General features: G+C 42.1%; 1 protein-coding gene across 1 annotated transcript in view; it reads right to left on the minus strand.

The window, feature by feature from the left end:
• Positions 1-18,781, minus strand: part of LOC133402661 (cytosolic carboxypeptidase 4) — a 59,562-nt gene that overhangs the window by 11,033 nt on the left and 29,748 nt on the right. The window contains 6 exon segments of the mRNA XM_061676644.1: positions 4,518-4,671; positions 4,888-5,020; positions 7,839-7,926; positions 11,817-11,965; positions 16,558-16,647; positions 16,777-16,857. Coding sequence (XP_061532628.1) covers positions 4,518-4,671; positions 4,888-5,020; positions 7,839-7,926; positions 11,817-11,965; positions 16,558-16,647; positions 16,777-16,857 — 695 coding nt within the window.

The following is an 18,781-nucleotide window of genomic DNA, read 5'->3' on the forward strand; positions in this document are numbered from 1 at the left end:
CAAAAATTAAAACTAGGAATGTGCAAATTTAGATATTGCCCAACAATTATCACTTTAACTAAAACTAACAAAATTAAATCTCCATAAAATGACACATTAAGGCAAATTCAGGCACAATAAATGGTCCTAAATTAACTTTGTTTACACTCGTGAAAAAGCAGAAGCTCGAATCTGAGCGCTTCTAGGCTGAAATGTTGACATTTTTAGTCAGACACAAATGACAGCGTAAGATACTGTATACTGTAACTGTTCTTTTTTGTAGTCTGTAGGTAAACCGATTGAATGTAAGGCCTGACGTTCTCTGGCTCTATGGACTGCGAGTTGCACGCCATTGTTTCCTCTCTTCTTTCTTGCCATGCTTCATGTAAATTAGGCACTTTTAAAATTTTGCTCCTGTGTGGGGCCACGGAGACTTTGTGTACGATCATGTGACTGCCTGACTCCGTTGGATTGGTGAAACAGAGTCATGTAACAGCACTCGAGGCAGAGGTCTTACAGACAAAGCTAAACAAATGAAGGTGGCGGAATGTAGCTCAATGTCACAGAATAAAAGTAAGCAAAGCACATTTATTTATATAGCGCATTTCATACACAAGGTAACTTTACATGATTAAAAGCATTAAAAAAAACCAAATAAAAACAACAGCTTATAAAGATTTTAAACGAAGAGAAAAAAAATACAATTAAAACGGCGTACTGTGCAAGAAATATTTAAAAGTGGAAATGCTCTAAAAAGCATGTGGAAAAAGAAGAGTTTTTACTTGGACTTAAAAACATGCACACTTGGGGCTGACGTCACTTCTGTTGGCACCTTATTCCATTTGTGTGCAGCATAATTGCTAAATGCTGCGTCACCATGTTTGCTTTGGACTCTGTGCTCCACTATTTGACCTGAGTCTGTCGATCTCAGAGCCCTACTGGGTTTATATTCCATTAGCATTTCCTTCATGTATTCGGGACCTAAACCGTTTAGTGAGTTATAGACCAGTAGCAGAACTTTAAAATCAATTCTAAAGCTGACTGGGAGCCAGTGTAAAGACTTTAGAATTGGAGTAACATGCTCTGACCTCTTTATTCTGGTCAGAAACCGAGCTGCAGCATTCTGAATGAGCTGTAGCTGTTTAATCCTCTTTCGAGGGAGTCCAGTCAGAAGACCATTACAATAGTCACGTCTACTTGAGATAAAAGCATGGATGAGCTTCTCCTGGTCTGCTTGACACATACAAGCCTTCACTCTGGATATGTTCTTCAGATGGTAGAAGACTGTTTTAGTCATTGATTTGATATGACTGTTGAAAGTCAGGTCGGAATCTATCAGAACAACACGGTTTTGGACTTGGTCTTTGGTTTTTAAAGAGCAGTGACTCCAGGTATTTACTAACAGCAATCCTCTTTTCATTATTGCCAAAAACAATTATCTCAGTTTTGTTGTGGTTTAATTGAAGAAAATTTTGGCTCTTCCAGATATTTATGTTTTAGACAGTGACACAACACCTCAATTGAACTGTAGACATCTGGAGACACTGCTAGATATAGCTCTGTGTCACATGCATAGCTATGATAGTCAAAATTAAAGTTCCAAAGAATTTGACCCAAGGGTAGCATATACAGGCTGAACAGGAGGGGTCGAAGAACTGACCCTTGAGAGACTCCATGGGTCATTGCCATTCGATGAGATTGAACACTTCCAATGGCCTGATCTCCATAGGGGTCTGACTTATTCTGGAAAAGACCTCGCAGATACCAGTCAGGTTCACAGATAAGGTTCTTCATTGGTGGAGGAGGGGCCCTTTGCTTCTTAGTGGACGGTGGTTTCAGCCGAGGGGGGATGGGAGGAAGATCTTGGCATGGTCTGCGTTGGATTCCAATATTGACAATGCTCTTCTTCTTGTCCATCACATTGAACAGAGAATTTAGGCTAGTAGAGAGTGAGGTTTGCGTTGGGCTTTGCTCCAATGGGGCAGGGAGGGGTGTGAGAGATTCAATGTACTGACTCATCTCATTTGTCATTCGCTCCTCCGATTATTTGGATGACGCTGATGAATCTTTTTGCGCCTCGTGTCGCCTTATCTCCTGCTCCTCTGATTGTTTGGGAACAACTGCATCTTTTTGTCCTTCAGCCGTGTCACCAAAGGCAGTGTTTTCTTTTTGGGCCACTGAATGACATACACAGTAAAAAATGTTGGCAGCCAATAACTTAATCCCTTGTCTATTTAGACAGAAACCGTCTGCCTTGTAAAGATGTCTGCGCTCCCAAAAAATGCAGACATTGTCAATGAAACTCTCGGATAGTGCCGTACACACTTCTGTGAGCCACTTATTTAATTGACTGAGCCTAGAGAAATGTTCAGCTCCAAATTGTACAAGTGGGACAGGTCCACGAATAAAAACCTCTGCATCCAAACATTGCACTTTTGTTGGGAGATCAATGAAATCTTGCTTCAGTACCTCTGATTGATGCTTGAGAACATCCAAGGCCCCTGTGTGTATAATGACATATTTCACAGTTGGGTGCTGATTAGTGATCTCCAAGATATTTTTTTAGAGAAATCAGAAACCATGTCATTGGTAAAACACAGTACTTTGGTGTTCTTCTCACTGCAAAAACCTTTCACATCCTTGACAACTCCGTCACCAACTATTAACGTTTGGGATGCCATATTTTTCTTGTATGATTTAGTTTCATACCTTTCAGGGGTGGTGGGGGATGAGTATTCTTGGCCAGGGTCAATTTTTTGCATTGACTCAAGTCCTTTTTCCTTGCTCTTCACTGTAGCGACCATCCACGGCCGCTCACTCGGCGCTGAAGCAGGCCGCAACGCAGGCCAGCCGGATTCCTCGGTGATCTGCTGGTGTTGTGTCATCCCTTTTAGATGTTCTCCCATATTTTTGCACTTTGCTCCCAGTAAATTCCAGGGAGAACTGCTGGATGGTCCATTACCGTTTCCACAGTCCACATCCGTCCTCTTTGTTGAGATAAGTGGCTGTCTATAATAAAAATCTATAATGTCTATAATAAAAGGTGATTCTTCTTCTTCTTCTTCTTCTGTGGTTTCATTCCCCGACTGTCCATTTACATCCACATACACTTCAAGAGGGTCGATTTTCGTTTTCCAGGATTGACATCCTCTGCAGCAGTCCGTGATAGTCCTCAGTGGAAAAGGGAGGCATCTTGATTGCTGTTCTTGTTCTTGGGTCGCTGTTTTTGAACTGTAAGTCATTCTCTCCGCACAAATTTGCTTCATTCATACTTGCCGGCGATTACATTCCCCCCAGGCTAACACCAACGGCGCACTGCAAACGCTGGCTGACTAGGTAAATGAATTTGAAAAAAGGCGCCCAGATTAACCCCTCATTATTCTTGGGGACTTTAACAAAGCAAAACTCTACCACAACTGTCCCACCAGGGAAAGCAACATTCTCAATCACTGCTACAGATTCTTTCCAAAAAAAATTAATACCATGAAAAGGTTTATTTATGTCCATAATTCCATTAAAAAGTTAAACTTTCATAGATTATAGATTCAGGGCCCACAATTGAAACAATTTCAAGTATTCATTTGTTTATTTTTACATCATTTGGGATTCCAGCTCATAAACCCCACAAAATCAGGAATTAAAAAAAGTGTGAATACTGTGAAGAAATCACCATTTACTTCTCAATTTTTGTCGATAAAAAAAAAAAAGAAATTAGGGTCACATTAAATCAATCAAAAAATGCTACTTTCAAAACTATATGTTAATCTTCAATACTTGGCTGGGAATCCCTTTGCTTTAATCACTGCATAGAACAAGGGCATGCAAAATCCTCTTGGACCCTCCACATCCTGGTCACCACCTATTCCAGCTCCTTCCTTCAGGTAGGTGCGATCAAACCATACAAACTAAAACCAGCAGACATTTCAATAGCTTCTTCCCTTTTGCCATTAACCTCTTAAATAATTAACTTAGAATTTCATTGCAACATGCTGCCTATTTTGCACATCTTTGTCGGGACACCTACATTATTCGTACACTCACTGTTTTATGACCCTGCACTATTTGCATACTGTTGTTGATTACTACTGGCCACTGATGTGTTTGAGAACTCTGCACCATTTCCACAATTGCCATTGTACCAGATCGTTGCGCTAATAGTCACTTTAAACTGCTCTAATTTGCACCATTATCATTATATCAGCATCACCACACTAGTTGTACATTTTCATTGCTATAACTGCAGCTATCCTTTTCCCTTCAGTTTTGCCATCTCAATGTGGGTGGTCTGTTAAAGGTGCTCCCTGCCTCACATCAGGCTCCAGCAGCATCTTCAAAATGTATTTACATTATTATGTTTCACACTAATGATCTTTTCTGGATGGAATCATTTTACTTTTTTACTTATTTAGAAGAGTGAATGAGTAGGAAATAGTGTTTCAAAATTATTTTTATGAGACCAAGCAAAAAAACAAAAAAAAAAAATTTAAAACTGTAACAAAAACATGTATTTGGGAGCCAAATTTGAGATTAGTACTCACGCAGCTGATGAATATCTGTATAGCACTTGCTGGGAGGACATGCAGTGATGGTAACAACTGGGCAGGAGTTTCCAGCTAGAGTAGCACAAAGAACCTGCTGCCGGAAAAACACCTTGGCAGGATCAACTGATCTATGCAGCAAATTCAGATGAGTCTGATGAACAAAATAGGAATGTGTAAGTTATGATTAAAAAAAAGACAAAATATAGCACTGTGGAGGAAGAAGTTTTCGATTAATTCAGCCAGCTTCAAGCTCCTTTTTATTGATTGAACTGCACAATCAGCAAAGGAAACCATAACAACTGCCCAGCTAACATATTTGAAAATAATATTAAGACACAAAAATAGAGAGATAAATTAATTCACTGACCCTGAGAGCAGAGTAAGTGTAAGGGTAATGGTAGGCCAGGTAACAGACATCCTCATCGTATTTGAAGGTGATGGTGAATGTCAGTGTATAAAATGTAGTCCTCTGACTGCCACGAACTGGACAGAAGTAGTTTCTGTAGGATTCAATGAAGAAACAGTGGATGAAGTCATGTGTGGAAAAATTAATTGACTCATGTTTATTCGTATGTAGCAATGAGCTAAAATTCTTGTCATATTTCTGATGGCAATTCATGCCGGTTTGGGCCCTGAACAATCTCAATTTCTACATCTACTGTTTGTTCTTCCGTATGCTGTTATAGTATTGCAATAAGGAAAAAATGGAGGATGAATTTGGAGGGTCAACTGCATCTGAACCAGTTGGTATGAAGAGAGTAAAAGGCATGCTTTGAAGAATCATGCATGTATTTTTTTTCAAACTCATATAATCATGTTTTAATTTGTAGTTGAATCAACTAAGATATGTTCCATCCATCCATCCATCCATCCATCCATTTTCTGAGCCGCTTCTCCTCACTAGGGTCGCAAGCGTGCTGGAGCCTATCCCAGCTGTCATCGGGCAGGAGGCGGGGTACACCCTGGACTGGTTGCCGGCCAATCGCAGGGGACATACAAACAAACAACCATTCGCACTCAAAGTCACACCTACGGGAAATTTAGAGTCACCAAAAAAATGCATGTTTTGGGGATGTGGGAGGAAACCGGAGTGCCCGGAGAAAACCCACGCAGGCACGGGGAGAACGTGCAAACTCCACACAGGCGGGGCCGGGGATTGAAGCGGGTCCACAGAACTGTGAGGCTGACGGTCTAACCAATCGGCCAATGTTCCAACACATTGAATAGAATGTTAGTAGGAAAGTTTTTATTTTACTTATTTTTAAACCTCCGTGGCACGGCATGTTCTCCCTGTGCCTGTGTGGGGTTTCCCCAGGTTTTCTCTATCTAATCTCTATTTTTAAACCTGTCCTGTTCAGCTGCATGTCCTTGCAGAATGGTGAATCTGTATGCCTTTTGTGCTGGAACAGTTTAGCTGTGCAACAGGGAGTTTAAAATACTCTCTCTGCTTATTTTTATTCTTATTTTTTCAAATTATTATTCTGATGATTATTGAAAATGCAACTGGACAGAAAAGGGTTTTAGGGGACAGACAGTGTGCATGCCGGAGGAGACACCAGGAACGGTGGACGAATCCTCCACGTCTGTGACACCAGAGACGGTGGACAAATCCCCGAACATGTAGCACGTGGCTGCGACTGCGTGTCCTCTCCTGTATATTAAACTAATAAATTGAGCAATCAAACAGGAGTCAAAGTTTTTGATATCTTCTTTGATATGTTGACATGCTTCTATTTGAATTCAAAAGATGTATTACAAATACCATAAATACAACATTTACACATTAAAATTGGAGGACCAGCAGGGCAGAGAAGGCAGGGAGGACCAGACTGGAAATCAACATAGATGTGCCAGCACCCAGCCCGGCATCCGCTCCAACATGCCCAGTGCCAGTCCCCCAGGGGATCCCGAATGAGATGGAAATGTGCCCAATGTCCTAAGTATGTACAGTGAGTACTAAAAATGTGCAGAGTGTGTGAAGTAAGAGGCTAGGCTCCTGCGGGTCCAGCCCGGCCCGACACGACCGGCTGGCAGACCACAGAGAAAAGGGGGGCAGTCCCCCCCACCCCTGAAGGCGGGCCCGTCCAAGGCAGGAGGCACTGACACCCTACCATAAGCCTCAAGTCAGCCGGGGACCCCACACAGCCCGAGGGAGAGAGGGGCGACGACCATGGCAGAGTGCGCCCCGGGGAGAAGGAGGTGGACACACGATGAGGACGCAGCAGCACGGCAAGCCCCCACCCGGAGACCAGGACGAGACCTCCAGAGTGGGGCCAACGGGTACCACCCAGGCACGGGAAAACAGCCCCAGGATCAGCATCCCCCAGGAGGGGAACACTGACACAACCATACCCAAGCGCAAGAGGGGGGAACAGACCCAGCATCCCCAGCGGCCCACATTGCAGATCCAGAAGGATAAGGGTTCAAGTGCACGCAAGTGACCTCATGGTATGCACAGGGGTCTCAAATGAGAAGATGTGATTTTGTCACATTACATTACATTTACATTACACATTACATTACATGTCTTTCCCAGGCAAACAGAATCAAGGTTCACCATCGAAGGAAAATTAAGTGACAAAACTTTCTTAAAGTTATCTATTTGCTTAATTATGTTTGGCAGAGATATTTTCTAGTGTTACATACGCTATGACAAGATTTTGCTATTGGTTAAATTTGATAGCTTGTTTATCTTACCTGTTTAACAATATTGTTTTTTTAGCGATTGCTAGAATTCCAAATATTGGTTGAGCATGTTTATTAGGAAGCGCTATAACTATTAATTCACCCAGCAGACAACGATTAAAAGAAATTGGAGTCCTACAGTTCAAAACTGCGGAAAGTTAACAAGTGACCAGAAGCGCTGTACAGGTGGACAATGCCAAAGAGCATGAAAATAAGTGTCTGAAGTGTTTTCAGTACAATGAGTGCACGTTTGATTTTGAATAGCCCCTTTTATGCACACTATATTGCGTAACGTGTGATGTATAGCGTACATTGAAATGGATTAGCTGTAAATTACTGTTGTTGTTTTTTTTTTTTTTTTTTTTTGTCATTGAGAATGTATTTTTATAGATTTCTGCCCAATAGTTATTGTCAGTACACACTGAGAGATCTTTTTTCCAATTTTGCGATTGGTAAGTGTATTGAATTAGTACTTGAGATTAATTTGTATACTTTTGAAAGGAGTTTTTTTTTTTTTCTTGTGGGAGTAGTTACACTATTTAAAAAAAAAAAAAAAAAAATGTTCACGTGTGTTGAGAATCTTGGAATAAGTAGTTGAATAAAGTTGAATAAATCTGAGTAATGCAGTCTTACCTGAAATAACAAATTTCTGTCCCAGACCGGAGCCAATGGGGTTTACCGTTTAATGCATCCCGTACTGAATATAGCACTGGCTGCATTCCTGTAGTACACAAATGCACACAAATAATTCAGGAAATGAAACACCCATTTGTGCTTGATGCAACAGCAAATAGAGGTTGAAAAGAAACCATTTGGCTTCTAGACGTAGAAAAGTGGAAACACATGGAAGGTCACCTGGACAGCACTTCCACCTATTGCGAGTGTTGCCAACATCTGAACCGGTATGCATGCAAGTCAGAATGCCACAGAATGTGCAAATGCTAACGTTTCGGGTTTACCTGCAACGGACTATATTCCTGCAAATGTAAGGATTAGGTCAAATTCAAATTCATCTGCATGACAAAAGAAGGCCGACCTGGTCATGGATCAATTAAATTAAAGGACCAATGAGACCAGCTCATTGTTGAGGGCCGGTGATGACTCGGGAGGGAACAGTCCATTAGTGAGCACTGTTCAACTCTTTGCACTCTTCAGTGACAGAAAAATTTACGTTACCGGTACCTTTTTTTTAACTGTTTGTGAGGGATATTCCTGGATGCAATCTATCAATGTTCCAAAAATGTGCTAATAAGTAAACATTCATGTTTCACATTCAAATAGTAATCTTTTTAATAATCACTTTCTTTTTTTTTTTTTAGTCATCAAGTAAACTATATTTTCGCTTGGTAAAAGAGCTTCTTTTTTTTTTTTCTTGGTTAAAGAGCAATTGGGCGGCACGGTGGACGACTGGTTAGAGCGTCAGCCTCGCAGTTCTGAGGACCGGGGTTCAATCCCCGGCCCCGCCTGTGTGGAGTTTGCATGTTCTCCCCGTGCCTGCGTGGGTTTTCTCCGGGCACTCCGGTTTCCTCCCACATCCCAAAAACATGCATTAATTGGGGACTCTAAATTGCCCGTAGGTGTGAATGTGAGTGCGAATGTTGTTTGTTTGTATGTGACCTGCGATTGGCTGGCAACCAGTTCAGGTTGTACCCCGCCTCCTGCACGATGATAGCTGGGATAGGCTCCAGCACGCCCGCGACCCCTAGTGAGGAGAAGCGGCTCAGAAAATGGATGGATGGAAGGGCAATTGGTGGCACGGTGGGTCTACTGGTTAGAGCGTCAGCCTCACAGTTCTGAGGACACAGGTTCAATCCCCGTCCCCGTGCCTGCGTGGGTTTTCTCCGGGCACTCCGGTTTCCTCCCACATCCCCAAAACATGAATGCTAGGCTAATTGACAACTCTAAATTGCCAGTAGGTGTGAATGTGGGTGCGGATGGTTGTTTGTTTGTATGTGTCCTGCGATTGGCTGGCAACCAGTTCAGGGTATACCCCGCCTCCTGCCCGATGATAGCTGGGATAGGCTCTAGTGAGGCGAGGCGGCTCAGAAATTGGATGGATGGGTAGAATAATAGTAAAACAACAACCTTGAATACAAAATTCAAAAGTTTGCTTTCACACTTACGAAGATAGTCTTGTTATTGTCATATGACACACTACCCAGGCAAAGGAATCAAGAGTCGAGATTTAGCATGTTGAGGAAAGGTGACCAGCTATCTACGTATATCTGTAATTGATTTTTTTGTTCTGCTGATATTTTTTCTAACGCGATATATTCTATGATGAGATTTAGCCACTGATTGATGTCAATAGCTTGTTTGTTTTTCCACTTTAATAGAATTGTTTTCTTAGCGATAACTAACGCGATGCGTAATGATTGTGAATATTTATTAGGGAGGTCAATTATGCTTAAGTCGCCAAGTATGCACAATCTTGGGGAAAGTGGAATCCTGAAATTCAAAATGTAAGAGAGTCGGTGTGGAACCGAAGACCAAAAGCATTGAATTGGTGTACATTCCCATATAGCATGAAAATAGGTGTCTGGCGTATTTTTGGTGCATTGCGTGCATATATTCGATGGATAAAAGCCCATTTTATGCATAGTGTACTGAGTAAAGTAGAGTTATATGGATCACTTTATATTGTATAAGATGTAAATTTGTGTTTTTTGTCATTCTAAACGTATTGTTACAAATCTGTATCCAGTAGCTACGGTCAGCAGACATGGAAAGGTCTTCTTCCCATTTGGTGATTGGTCAGTGCATTGATTTAGTACATGAAATTAATTTATAAACTTTTGAGAGATTTATTTTACTTTGGGGGAGAAGCTTCACTATTTGCTTGACAAACTCCGGCAGTTCGAGGGTGCTCTGGAGTGTTAGTATTCTTTTGTTTATTGCTCCCTTTAATTTATTGCATTGAAGAAAGTTTCTGCCTATTATTTGGAATTCTTGGAATAGTTCTAAAAACATTATTGGTAAATAGTTGTAGGTGGTCAATTTCATGTTGTTCCCATGTACTAAAATGAAGGGGTATATTATTAATTTCGAAATCTGGATTATGACAGATTTGGGAGCGCATACTGGGAGCTAATTGAGATCCTGTAGATTCTATACTTTGGCACTGAGCCGTTAAGGTGGATGCGATTATTAAAATACAATAATAATACAAATATTTTATTGCATACATGATGTCCTGGTCAATCTATCCATCCATCCATCCATCCATCCATTTTCTGAGCCGCTTCTCCTCACTAGGGTCACAGGCGTGCTGGAGCCTAACCCAGCTATCATCGGGCAGGAGGCGGGGTACACCCTGAACTGGTTGCCAGCCAATCGTCAATGAACCTACCATGCATGTTTTTGGGATGTGGGAGGAACCCGGAGTGCCCGGAGAAAACCCACGCAGGCACGGTGAGATTCTGTGGTTGAACGGGGTTTCAGTGTCCGCATGGTGGCCATCTTGAATTTCAAGTGGCCTAGACGGTTTCTTAAAAGAGTAGTGTCCAAGGAGTATTAGTGCTGAGGTTTGTGCTTGTATCACAAATTTGAAAGATTGTTCCAGTTATCTGCTGCACCATTATCGCAAGTCTCAAAATAGTCTGTCGGTGTGAATGTCAGTCCAAATGGTTGTCTGCACAGTGACTGACTGGCAATATGTCCAGGGATAATATCCTGCCTCTTGTCTAAAATCAGATGGGACAGACATGTTTGTTTGTTACAAGCACAGCCGAGCCTGGCACAAGCTCCACGAAGCACATACACATAGCACCAATCGCCACTGAAGTACTGTATGTATTATGTTCATTGAAATCACTTTGTATAAGCTTTATACGCGTTACTTTTCTACATATCGTTAAAAGCTGAGAGCGCAACCAAACAGGAGACTTGCGGCTTACGTGGTCTTTCATCTATTTGGGCATAGTGATTTCCAAACATTGAGCGCATGCATACACCATACAGCAGTGATGAATGAAAAGTCATTGTCGTGAATATTCTCCTGAAAGAAAATGCAAAAAAAAAAAAAATGCAGTTTGGACAAATTGGGTTTTCATTGGACAATATATCTATGGCAACATTGTAAAATATTGCATAATCGCCGATATGCATTATTGTTATCAATGTTACATACTCTTGCCTACCATGCAGATCGGTAATGACAGAGTGCTGACGTTTGTAAGCAATACTGTAAATCCGATCTGATCTCTTATAAATTACAGTGCGGACAGTTATGTTTCAGAATCCCTTATGAGTGACAGAATGGATTTGCCTACAGGGTGAACAAGGTCTTCTGGAGCTTAAATATCTGCAAATCATGTTAAAAAAGTAAAAGTGTTATAATTAAATAAGGAATAATTTGACCAGAAAGTGATAAACTAAAGAAACAATGATTAGTAACCCAGAGTCACACGAGGTCAAATTGAAATAGATAAATGTTGTCTCTAATTTCATTCACCCATTTTTGTTTTAAGGTTGTTGTTTTTTTGAAAGTGGAAAAAGAACAAGGGTTTATTTGTTGAGCTAAATCATAATTCAAAGAGTTATTTGTCCTTTCTTAGCAATCTACCTGGTACAATTTAGGAGATTGTTAGTTTGCATCACAACTGTTCTCACCATAGTTGAACTGGCTGTTGCTCTTCTCACAGTTGATGACATTGAAACGGTAGGGAACGTCAGGCACCATGTTACTGACTTCAAAATAAAACCACTGGCTGTGCTGGGAACAGTTGGCGTCGGCATTCAATATTAGGTCATACTCATATCTACAGAGGAGAAGAGGACAAATCACCACAAATAATAGACAATACATCAATATAAAAAATAAATCCATCAATATAGTTATATTTCCAATAATTTCACAAATTAAATAAAAATGAGAGAAGGTACACTCACAACCCAATACACCTACAGAGAAACAAACAACAAATGACCCCTTTTTAAAATACAGTATATATATTATACTAGTCTTTGCCCCGGCAGCATTCTTGCAGGTGGTGAGGGTTTAATTCCTGGCCAGTGCCCCAACAACCTGCCACTGGAGCTCCTTGGTGTTGGTCCTATGACTTGACAAAATGGGTTTCTGCCAGGGAAGGGCATCCAGTATTAAAACTGTGCCAGACAGCTCATGTGACTGACTCGCTGTGGCAACTACGACTAATTTTCATCCCCTAAGGGGAAATTCAATCTCTACTGAATGTGCAGCAGAAGGTCTTGATAGTTTATTTATGCTTCTCCTTTTTAATACAATGTTTGAACAGCACATGCACACTCCTTGTGTATCACTTTATATTATTATACAGTATTTTATTCCAATACAATAACACACTGTTAGGTACACCCACAAGGCACACAAGGTGTTTAAGGCTAGATTCTATTTCGTACAAGTCAGATGTGGGTGAAACGTAAAAGATCATGGATATGTGTCACTTGAAAAAGACATGCTATGGACTATGTTGTGTACAGTGTTGGGAAGTTTACAGGAAATATAGAAAATCTAATAGTAACTATTTCAATTACTTTCTCAAAATAATATCACTAATAACATTTAATTACAGTTTGATAACTTTTCTCAATATTGAATGAATGCATCAACAGGACCATTGGATGTTTTCTCTAAAAAAAAAAAGTGGATTAAAACCAAATAGTGTACCTGTATCATTATTTTGGAGTGGAATGTAAATAAATAATTTTTTTAAACGTTGTTGCATTATATGTGTACAGCATGTGCAAAACCACCAGACCATACAATGTAGACCTCATGACAAATGTGCACAATTTAGACAATATTGCTTAATATGACAAACCAGAAAGGTGAATGATCTATAAAAAAGTCAAAAATTATAAATATAAATATATATAAATATAATATGTTGTTTTATTTATTTATCTAGGGCTTTGGAATGTATGGACGCTTCCTCCTGTTGATGCATTTCCTCGACCATTATGGTTTGATGTTCGGTAGCAGATGTTTTTGTTTTTTTTGCCAGAGATGCAATACAGTTCCAGGGCCAAGGCCTCATGCTTTGTTGGACGTGGCCTACTATGTCATGATGGAGGAGGACAGATTTCTCCTGCAGTTGGGGTTTGGAGCGGCGCTCTCACTACACTACACGATCTCGGGAGTCGGTGAGAGACTAGAAATTGGCAGTGACATGGATCCGTCCCAATGCTGCTGGGACATTTTGGGAGTCTGAGCCACTTCCTCACATGGGAGTTAACCAGCCTTTCCAGTCGGTTGACACGGCTTAGTGAGATATTGTACATGGTCAGTGGCCACAGGAGTCTGGGTATCAGCCAAACTGGAAGCACGAGAGCTTCAGTTTCCCTAGGAGTGGAGTTCTGTTGATCTGCCTGAGGCCTTGATCAAATCTTTCAAGTCTGCATCATACCATTATTAAAGACTCTTGATGTGCTTCTCTAGGACTGTTGGGATTGGTTGATCGCTGATGTGGAAACGCGACTGTTATTTAGCGTTTGACAATGGAAATGCTGTTTGATTTGCTTGGCTTGAACTCCATTTGTGTCCACTGGATGTTTTCCTGGGGCTTCTGCAGCAAGCGTCGACTGCAAAGTTTTGTTATTGTAATGATGGTCATGTTGTCTATGTAGCCTCTAATTGACACAATACACAGCCCACCTTTAGTTCTGTATCCTCCCACTATACAAAGAGACGCCCATATGATTAGCTCCATTTCCCTGACAAATGCCAGAGGAGAAATTGTGCAGCCTGCCATGATGGCGACTTCCAAATGCTGCCAGGAAGTGTTGTTGTTCTCATCTCTTACACAAAACTGGTTTGTTACGCTGAAGTAGTTGAAAGCCGTCCAACAGATTTTGTAAAATATGTCTAAGAAAACCACATGTAGGTCTATCTGTGCTCTGAAGCTGGTGTACACTTAGAAAATCTATACAAGTGTTGAGGCAGATGTGCTGACCCTATGCCACTAGGCCGCTAAACAAATATAAAACACATAATAACACAAATAATTTAATATACTCAATTTCTCAGAATATTTACCCAACAATATCATGATGAAACAGAGACCTGTCCAATGAATTATTTTATTGGAACAAGAAAAAAAAACTAGCTACAATTTTAAACACAACACAAATTACAGTATTTGAGAGAATTAGTGTTAGAAATATATGTGTCCCTTTTTTCAGTCAACACTGGATGTTATATGTATGGATTTAATGTATGGTGTTTTAGAACATGACAGGGTATCCAAAGAAGAACTGTGGTACTGCATGCGGAAGCCTGGAGTGGCAGAGAAGTATGTTGGAATAGTACAGGAGATGTATGAGGGCAGCAGAACAGTGGTGAGGTGTGCTTTAGGTGTGATGGGGGAGTTTAAGGTGATCATCATGGATCAACCCTGAACCCCTTACTCTTTGCAGTGGTGATGGATAGGCTGACAGATGAGGTTAGACTGGAATCCCCATGGACCATGAAACATCATATTGCACTGGAAGTTTGGATGTGCATTGACAAATTATTATTATTATTACTACTACTGCGATTGGCTGGCAACCAGTTCAGGGTGTACCCCACCTCTCGCCCAAAGATAGCTGGGTTAGGCTCCAGCACGCCTGCGACCCTAGTGAGGATAAGCGGTACAGAAAATGGATCGATAATAATATTAACAATAACAATAATAATAATAATAACAACACCTCACAGTTCTGAGGACCCGGGTTCAATCCCCGGCCCCGCCTGTGTGGAGTTTGCATGTTCTCCCCGTGCCTGCGTGAGTTGTCTCTGGGCACTCCGGTTTCCTCCCACATCCCAAAAACATGCATTAATTGGAGACTCTAAATTGCCTGTAGGCATGACTGTGAATGGTTGTTTGTTTCTATGTGCCCTGCGATTGGCTGGCAACCAGTTCAGGGTGTACCCCGCCTCCTGCCCGATGACAGCTGGGATAGGCTCCAGCACGCCCGCAATCCTAGCGAGGAGAAGCGGCTCAGAAAATGGATGGATGGATATCGTAAAAGAGACTTTCACAAAGTTTTTCTCTTTTTTTTCTTTCTTTTTTTTCCACCAATAGCTTACCGATGCTTATTCAACAATCAACAAGCTAATTGATTCCGATGATCTGGAGCAGGGTCCTCGACCACCTGAGTCACACAAACAGACTTAATAAAAAATATGTTATTGAGTTGATCAAAGAGACACTGTGAGCTGGTACTACTAATATAGCGTTTTAGCCGTTTTATTTATTGGCAGAGAATATCAGCGTTAGCTGACTTTTTTTTGACCATTTTTTAAAATTATGCACATTGACAACGGCAAGGAGAGACTCATCGTCAGATATTGTGCCAAAAGACAAGCCTTTGGAATGTTTAAAAAAAAAACAAAAAAACAGAATATCTCAAGATCGGATTGGCTCCATGAAGATAAACAAGTGCAGGGCTCCCATTAATTACAACAGTTACAGTCATCATAATGGTATAATGATGAGTTGGATACAGCATATAATAATTTCTTTTTATTTCTTTCTATGTTCCATCAAAATATGTCTTCGTTCATCCGGTATGTGATGCAAAGAAGGCTGAGGACCACTGACCAAGAGCTTGGTAGGCACGCCGCCTATTTTATGGATAGACCTCCAAACATGGATTCAGTCATAAGCACACTATTCTGATTAAATTCCCCCAAAAGTAATTTTCGTCTTTTGTTTTGAAATAGGCGGCACGGTGACCAACTGGCTAGCACATCTGCCTCACAGTTGTGAGGACCGGGGTTAAATCCCCGGCCCCGCCTGTGTGGAGTTTGAACGTTCGCCCCGTGGCTGCGTGGGTTTTCTCCGGGTACTCCGGTTTCCTCCCACATCCCAAAAACATGTACGGTAGGTTGATTGAAGAAATTGCCCGTAGGCCCGTAGGTGTGCGAATGGTGGTTTGTTTATATGTGCCCTGCGATTGGCTGGCGACCATTTCAGGGTGTACCCCGCCTCTCGTCCGAAGATAGCTGGGATAGGCTCCAGCACGCCTGTGACCCGCGTGAGGATAAGCGGTGCAGAAAATGGATGGATGGATGGATGTTTTGGAATACATTAAATATGTTTGAAGGTAAGCACTGAAAATGTGCAGATTGAGAACAATATCGTACCGAACTGTTGAAATATAGCCTAAAATACGTTTTCACCATCTCAGCTACCTGAATTTTTTTGGGTGGGGCTAAAAACTAGCCCTGTGACAAAAGCTGGCTGGGGCATAGACTTTCTGGCATGAGGCCCTCCCCCATTGTATAAACACCAAGCACAAAGCGTCTGATTGTAATGATGAGATATACTTTTGGATGATGTTCTCTTTAGCATTTTCAAACTCATTACCATTGCAAATGTGGGCGTACCTGCGAACCTGAATAGCCTTTCTGAGGTTACCACATTCAAAACTGGAAAAGAATCTCAAGGAGTCTGGCTTGTCTGGTGGAAACTGTAAACTAACAGAAATATGATAACATATTTTTTTTTTTTTACTAAGCATTGAACAACAAATAAATCAACAAATATTGTGACATACAAGAGATAAAAATGTACTTCATGTCAGTTTCCATGTGTCGTTTACTTACCTGTCGTCTTCCAGGTCGAAGACAACTTGGTTGATGGTATCAGAATTCAAGAAACGTTGGATATCTTCAAGCACTTTCTGCCTGCCAAAACAAGAATTGAAAACCATGCAACTGAATTAAAGATTAATAAACAACACCCACCTCCCATTAAATATTTGTTTAACAATATAACCAGCCTGGTGCACTGCTCAAGACGCAGCAAGCCGCTGGCAGAACAGCTTTGGCTCCATAGATGCACACACATGAGGCACTATAGCGAAAGTTAACTATTAAGTTCGCTAGCCTGTGAGCTAACTAGCTAGCGAGCCAAGGAGCTAAAGAGCTCCCTCTAGCTCGTTTGATCGTGGCGACATAGAGAGGCTACTAACGCCTCCGGACCCAGAAGCAGTCCCGTACATACCCACACCAGAGCCAAAAAAGGAAGTTTATGATTCAAGACATAAGGGGTGCTCATATTTTAAGCGGCACAACATATTACAGGCTTTACGGTCGTGATGTACCAATCACGTGCGAGTTCAGCCACTCCCTTCAGCCGATCAAAACTGCCTCTCGGGCGCTAATCACTGACCGCGCGCAGCCCAGACAGGGACGAGGAGAAACGTAGAAGGAGAGAGAGAGGGAAAGAGACTCAGCGTTAAAGATGGAGAAAGGTCCAAAAAATGACTTATGAAACAAGAGCTCATTTTGGAAGACACGGAGCTTAAAATGGAACGGCCAGAGTCTTTTTTCTCAGTGGGAACTTCCCTTCTCACTGGGAGCACTTATCAAAAGTGCCTATCTGTAAAACGCCATTATGAAACAAAGCAAAGGTCCATCCATCAATCCATCCACCCCATCCATCTGTTTTCTGAGCCGCTTATCGTCACAAGGGTGGCGCGCGTGCTGGAGCCTATCCCAGCTATCATTGGGCAGGAGGCGGGGTACACCCTGAACTGGTTGCCAGCCAATCGCAGGGCACACACAAACCAACAACCATTGGCACTCACATTGACACCTACGGGCAATTTAGAGACTTTAATTAACCTACCCTGCGATTGGCTGGCAACCAGTTCAGGGTGTACACCACCTCCTGCCCGATGATAGGTGGGATAGGCTTCAGTACGCCCGCGACCCTAGTGAGGAGAAGCGGCTCAGAAAATGGATGCATGGATGGAATTAACCTACCTTGCATGTTTTTGGGATGTGGGAGGAAACCGGAGTGCCCGGAGAAAACCCGTGCAGGCACGGGGAGAACATGCAAACTCCACACAGGTGGGACCGGGGATTGAATCCCGGTCCTCAGAACTGTGAGGCAGATGTGCTAACCAGTCACCCACCGTGGTGCCTATTTATTTCCATCCATCCATTTTCTGAGCCGCTTCTCCTCACTAGGGTCGCGGGCGTGCTGGAGCCTATCCCAGCTGTCATCGGGCAGGAGGCGGGGTACACCCTGAACTGGTTGCCAGCCAATCGCAGGGCACATACAAACAGACAACCATTTGCACTCACATGCATACCTACGGGCAATTGAGAGTCTCCAATTTATGCATGTTTTTGGGATGTGGGAGGAAACCGGAGTGCCCGGAGTGCCCGGAGAAAACCCACGCGGGCACGGGGAGAACATGCAAACTCCACACAGGCGGGGCCGGGGATTGAACCCCGGTCCTCAGAACTGCGAGGCAGATGTGCTAACCAGTCACCCACCGTGGTGCCTATTTATTTCCATCCATCCATCATCAACATGCAAACTCCACACAGGTGGGTCCGGGGATTGAACCCGGGTCCTCAGAACTGTGAGGCTGACGCTCTAACCAGTCGGCCACCGTGCCGCCGCCTATTTATTTATTTTAATTTAAAGTAAGGACTGAAGTGAAAACAGTGTCGTTGATAAATTCAGATGGCTTACTTTGATTTGGTATTCGATAACTAACTTTCCGCTCCGCAGGGCATTATTTTCATCGATTACATACAGTATTTATGAAGTCTCATTGATATTTCAAATAGATATATATTTATGATCCATTCA

This window comes from Phycodurus eques, chromosome 5 (genome assembly GCF_024500275.1).
Source record: "Phycodurus eques isolate BA_2022a chromosome 5, UOR_Pequ_1.1, whole genome shotgun sequence".
Classification (NCBI taxonomy): Eukaryota; Metazoa; Chordata; class Actinopteri; order Syngnathiformes; family Syngnathidae; genus Phycodurus; species Phycodurus eques.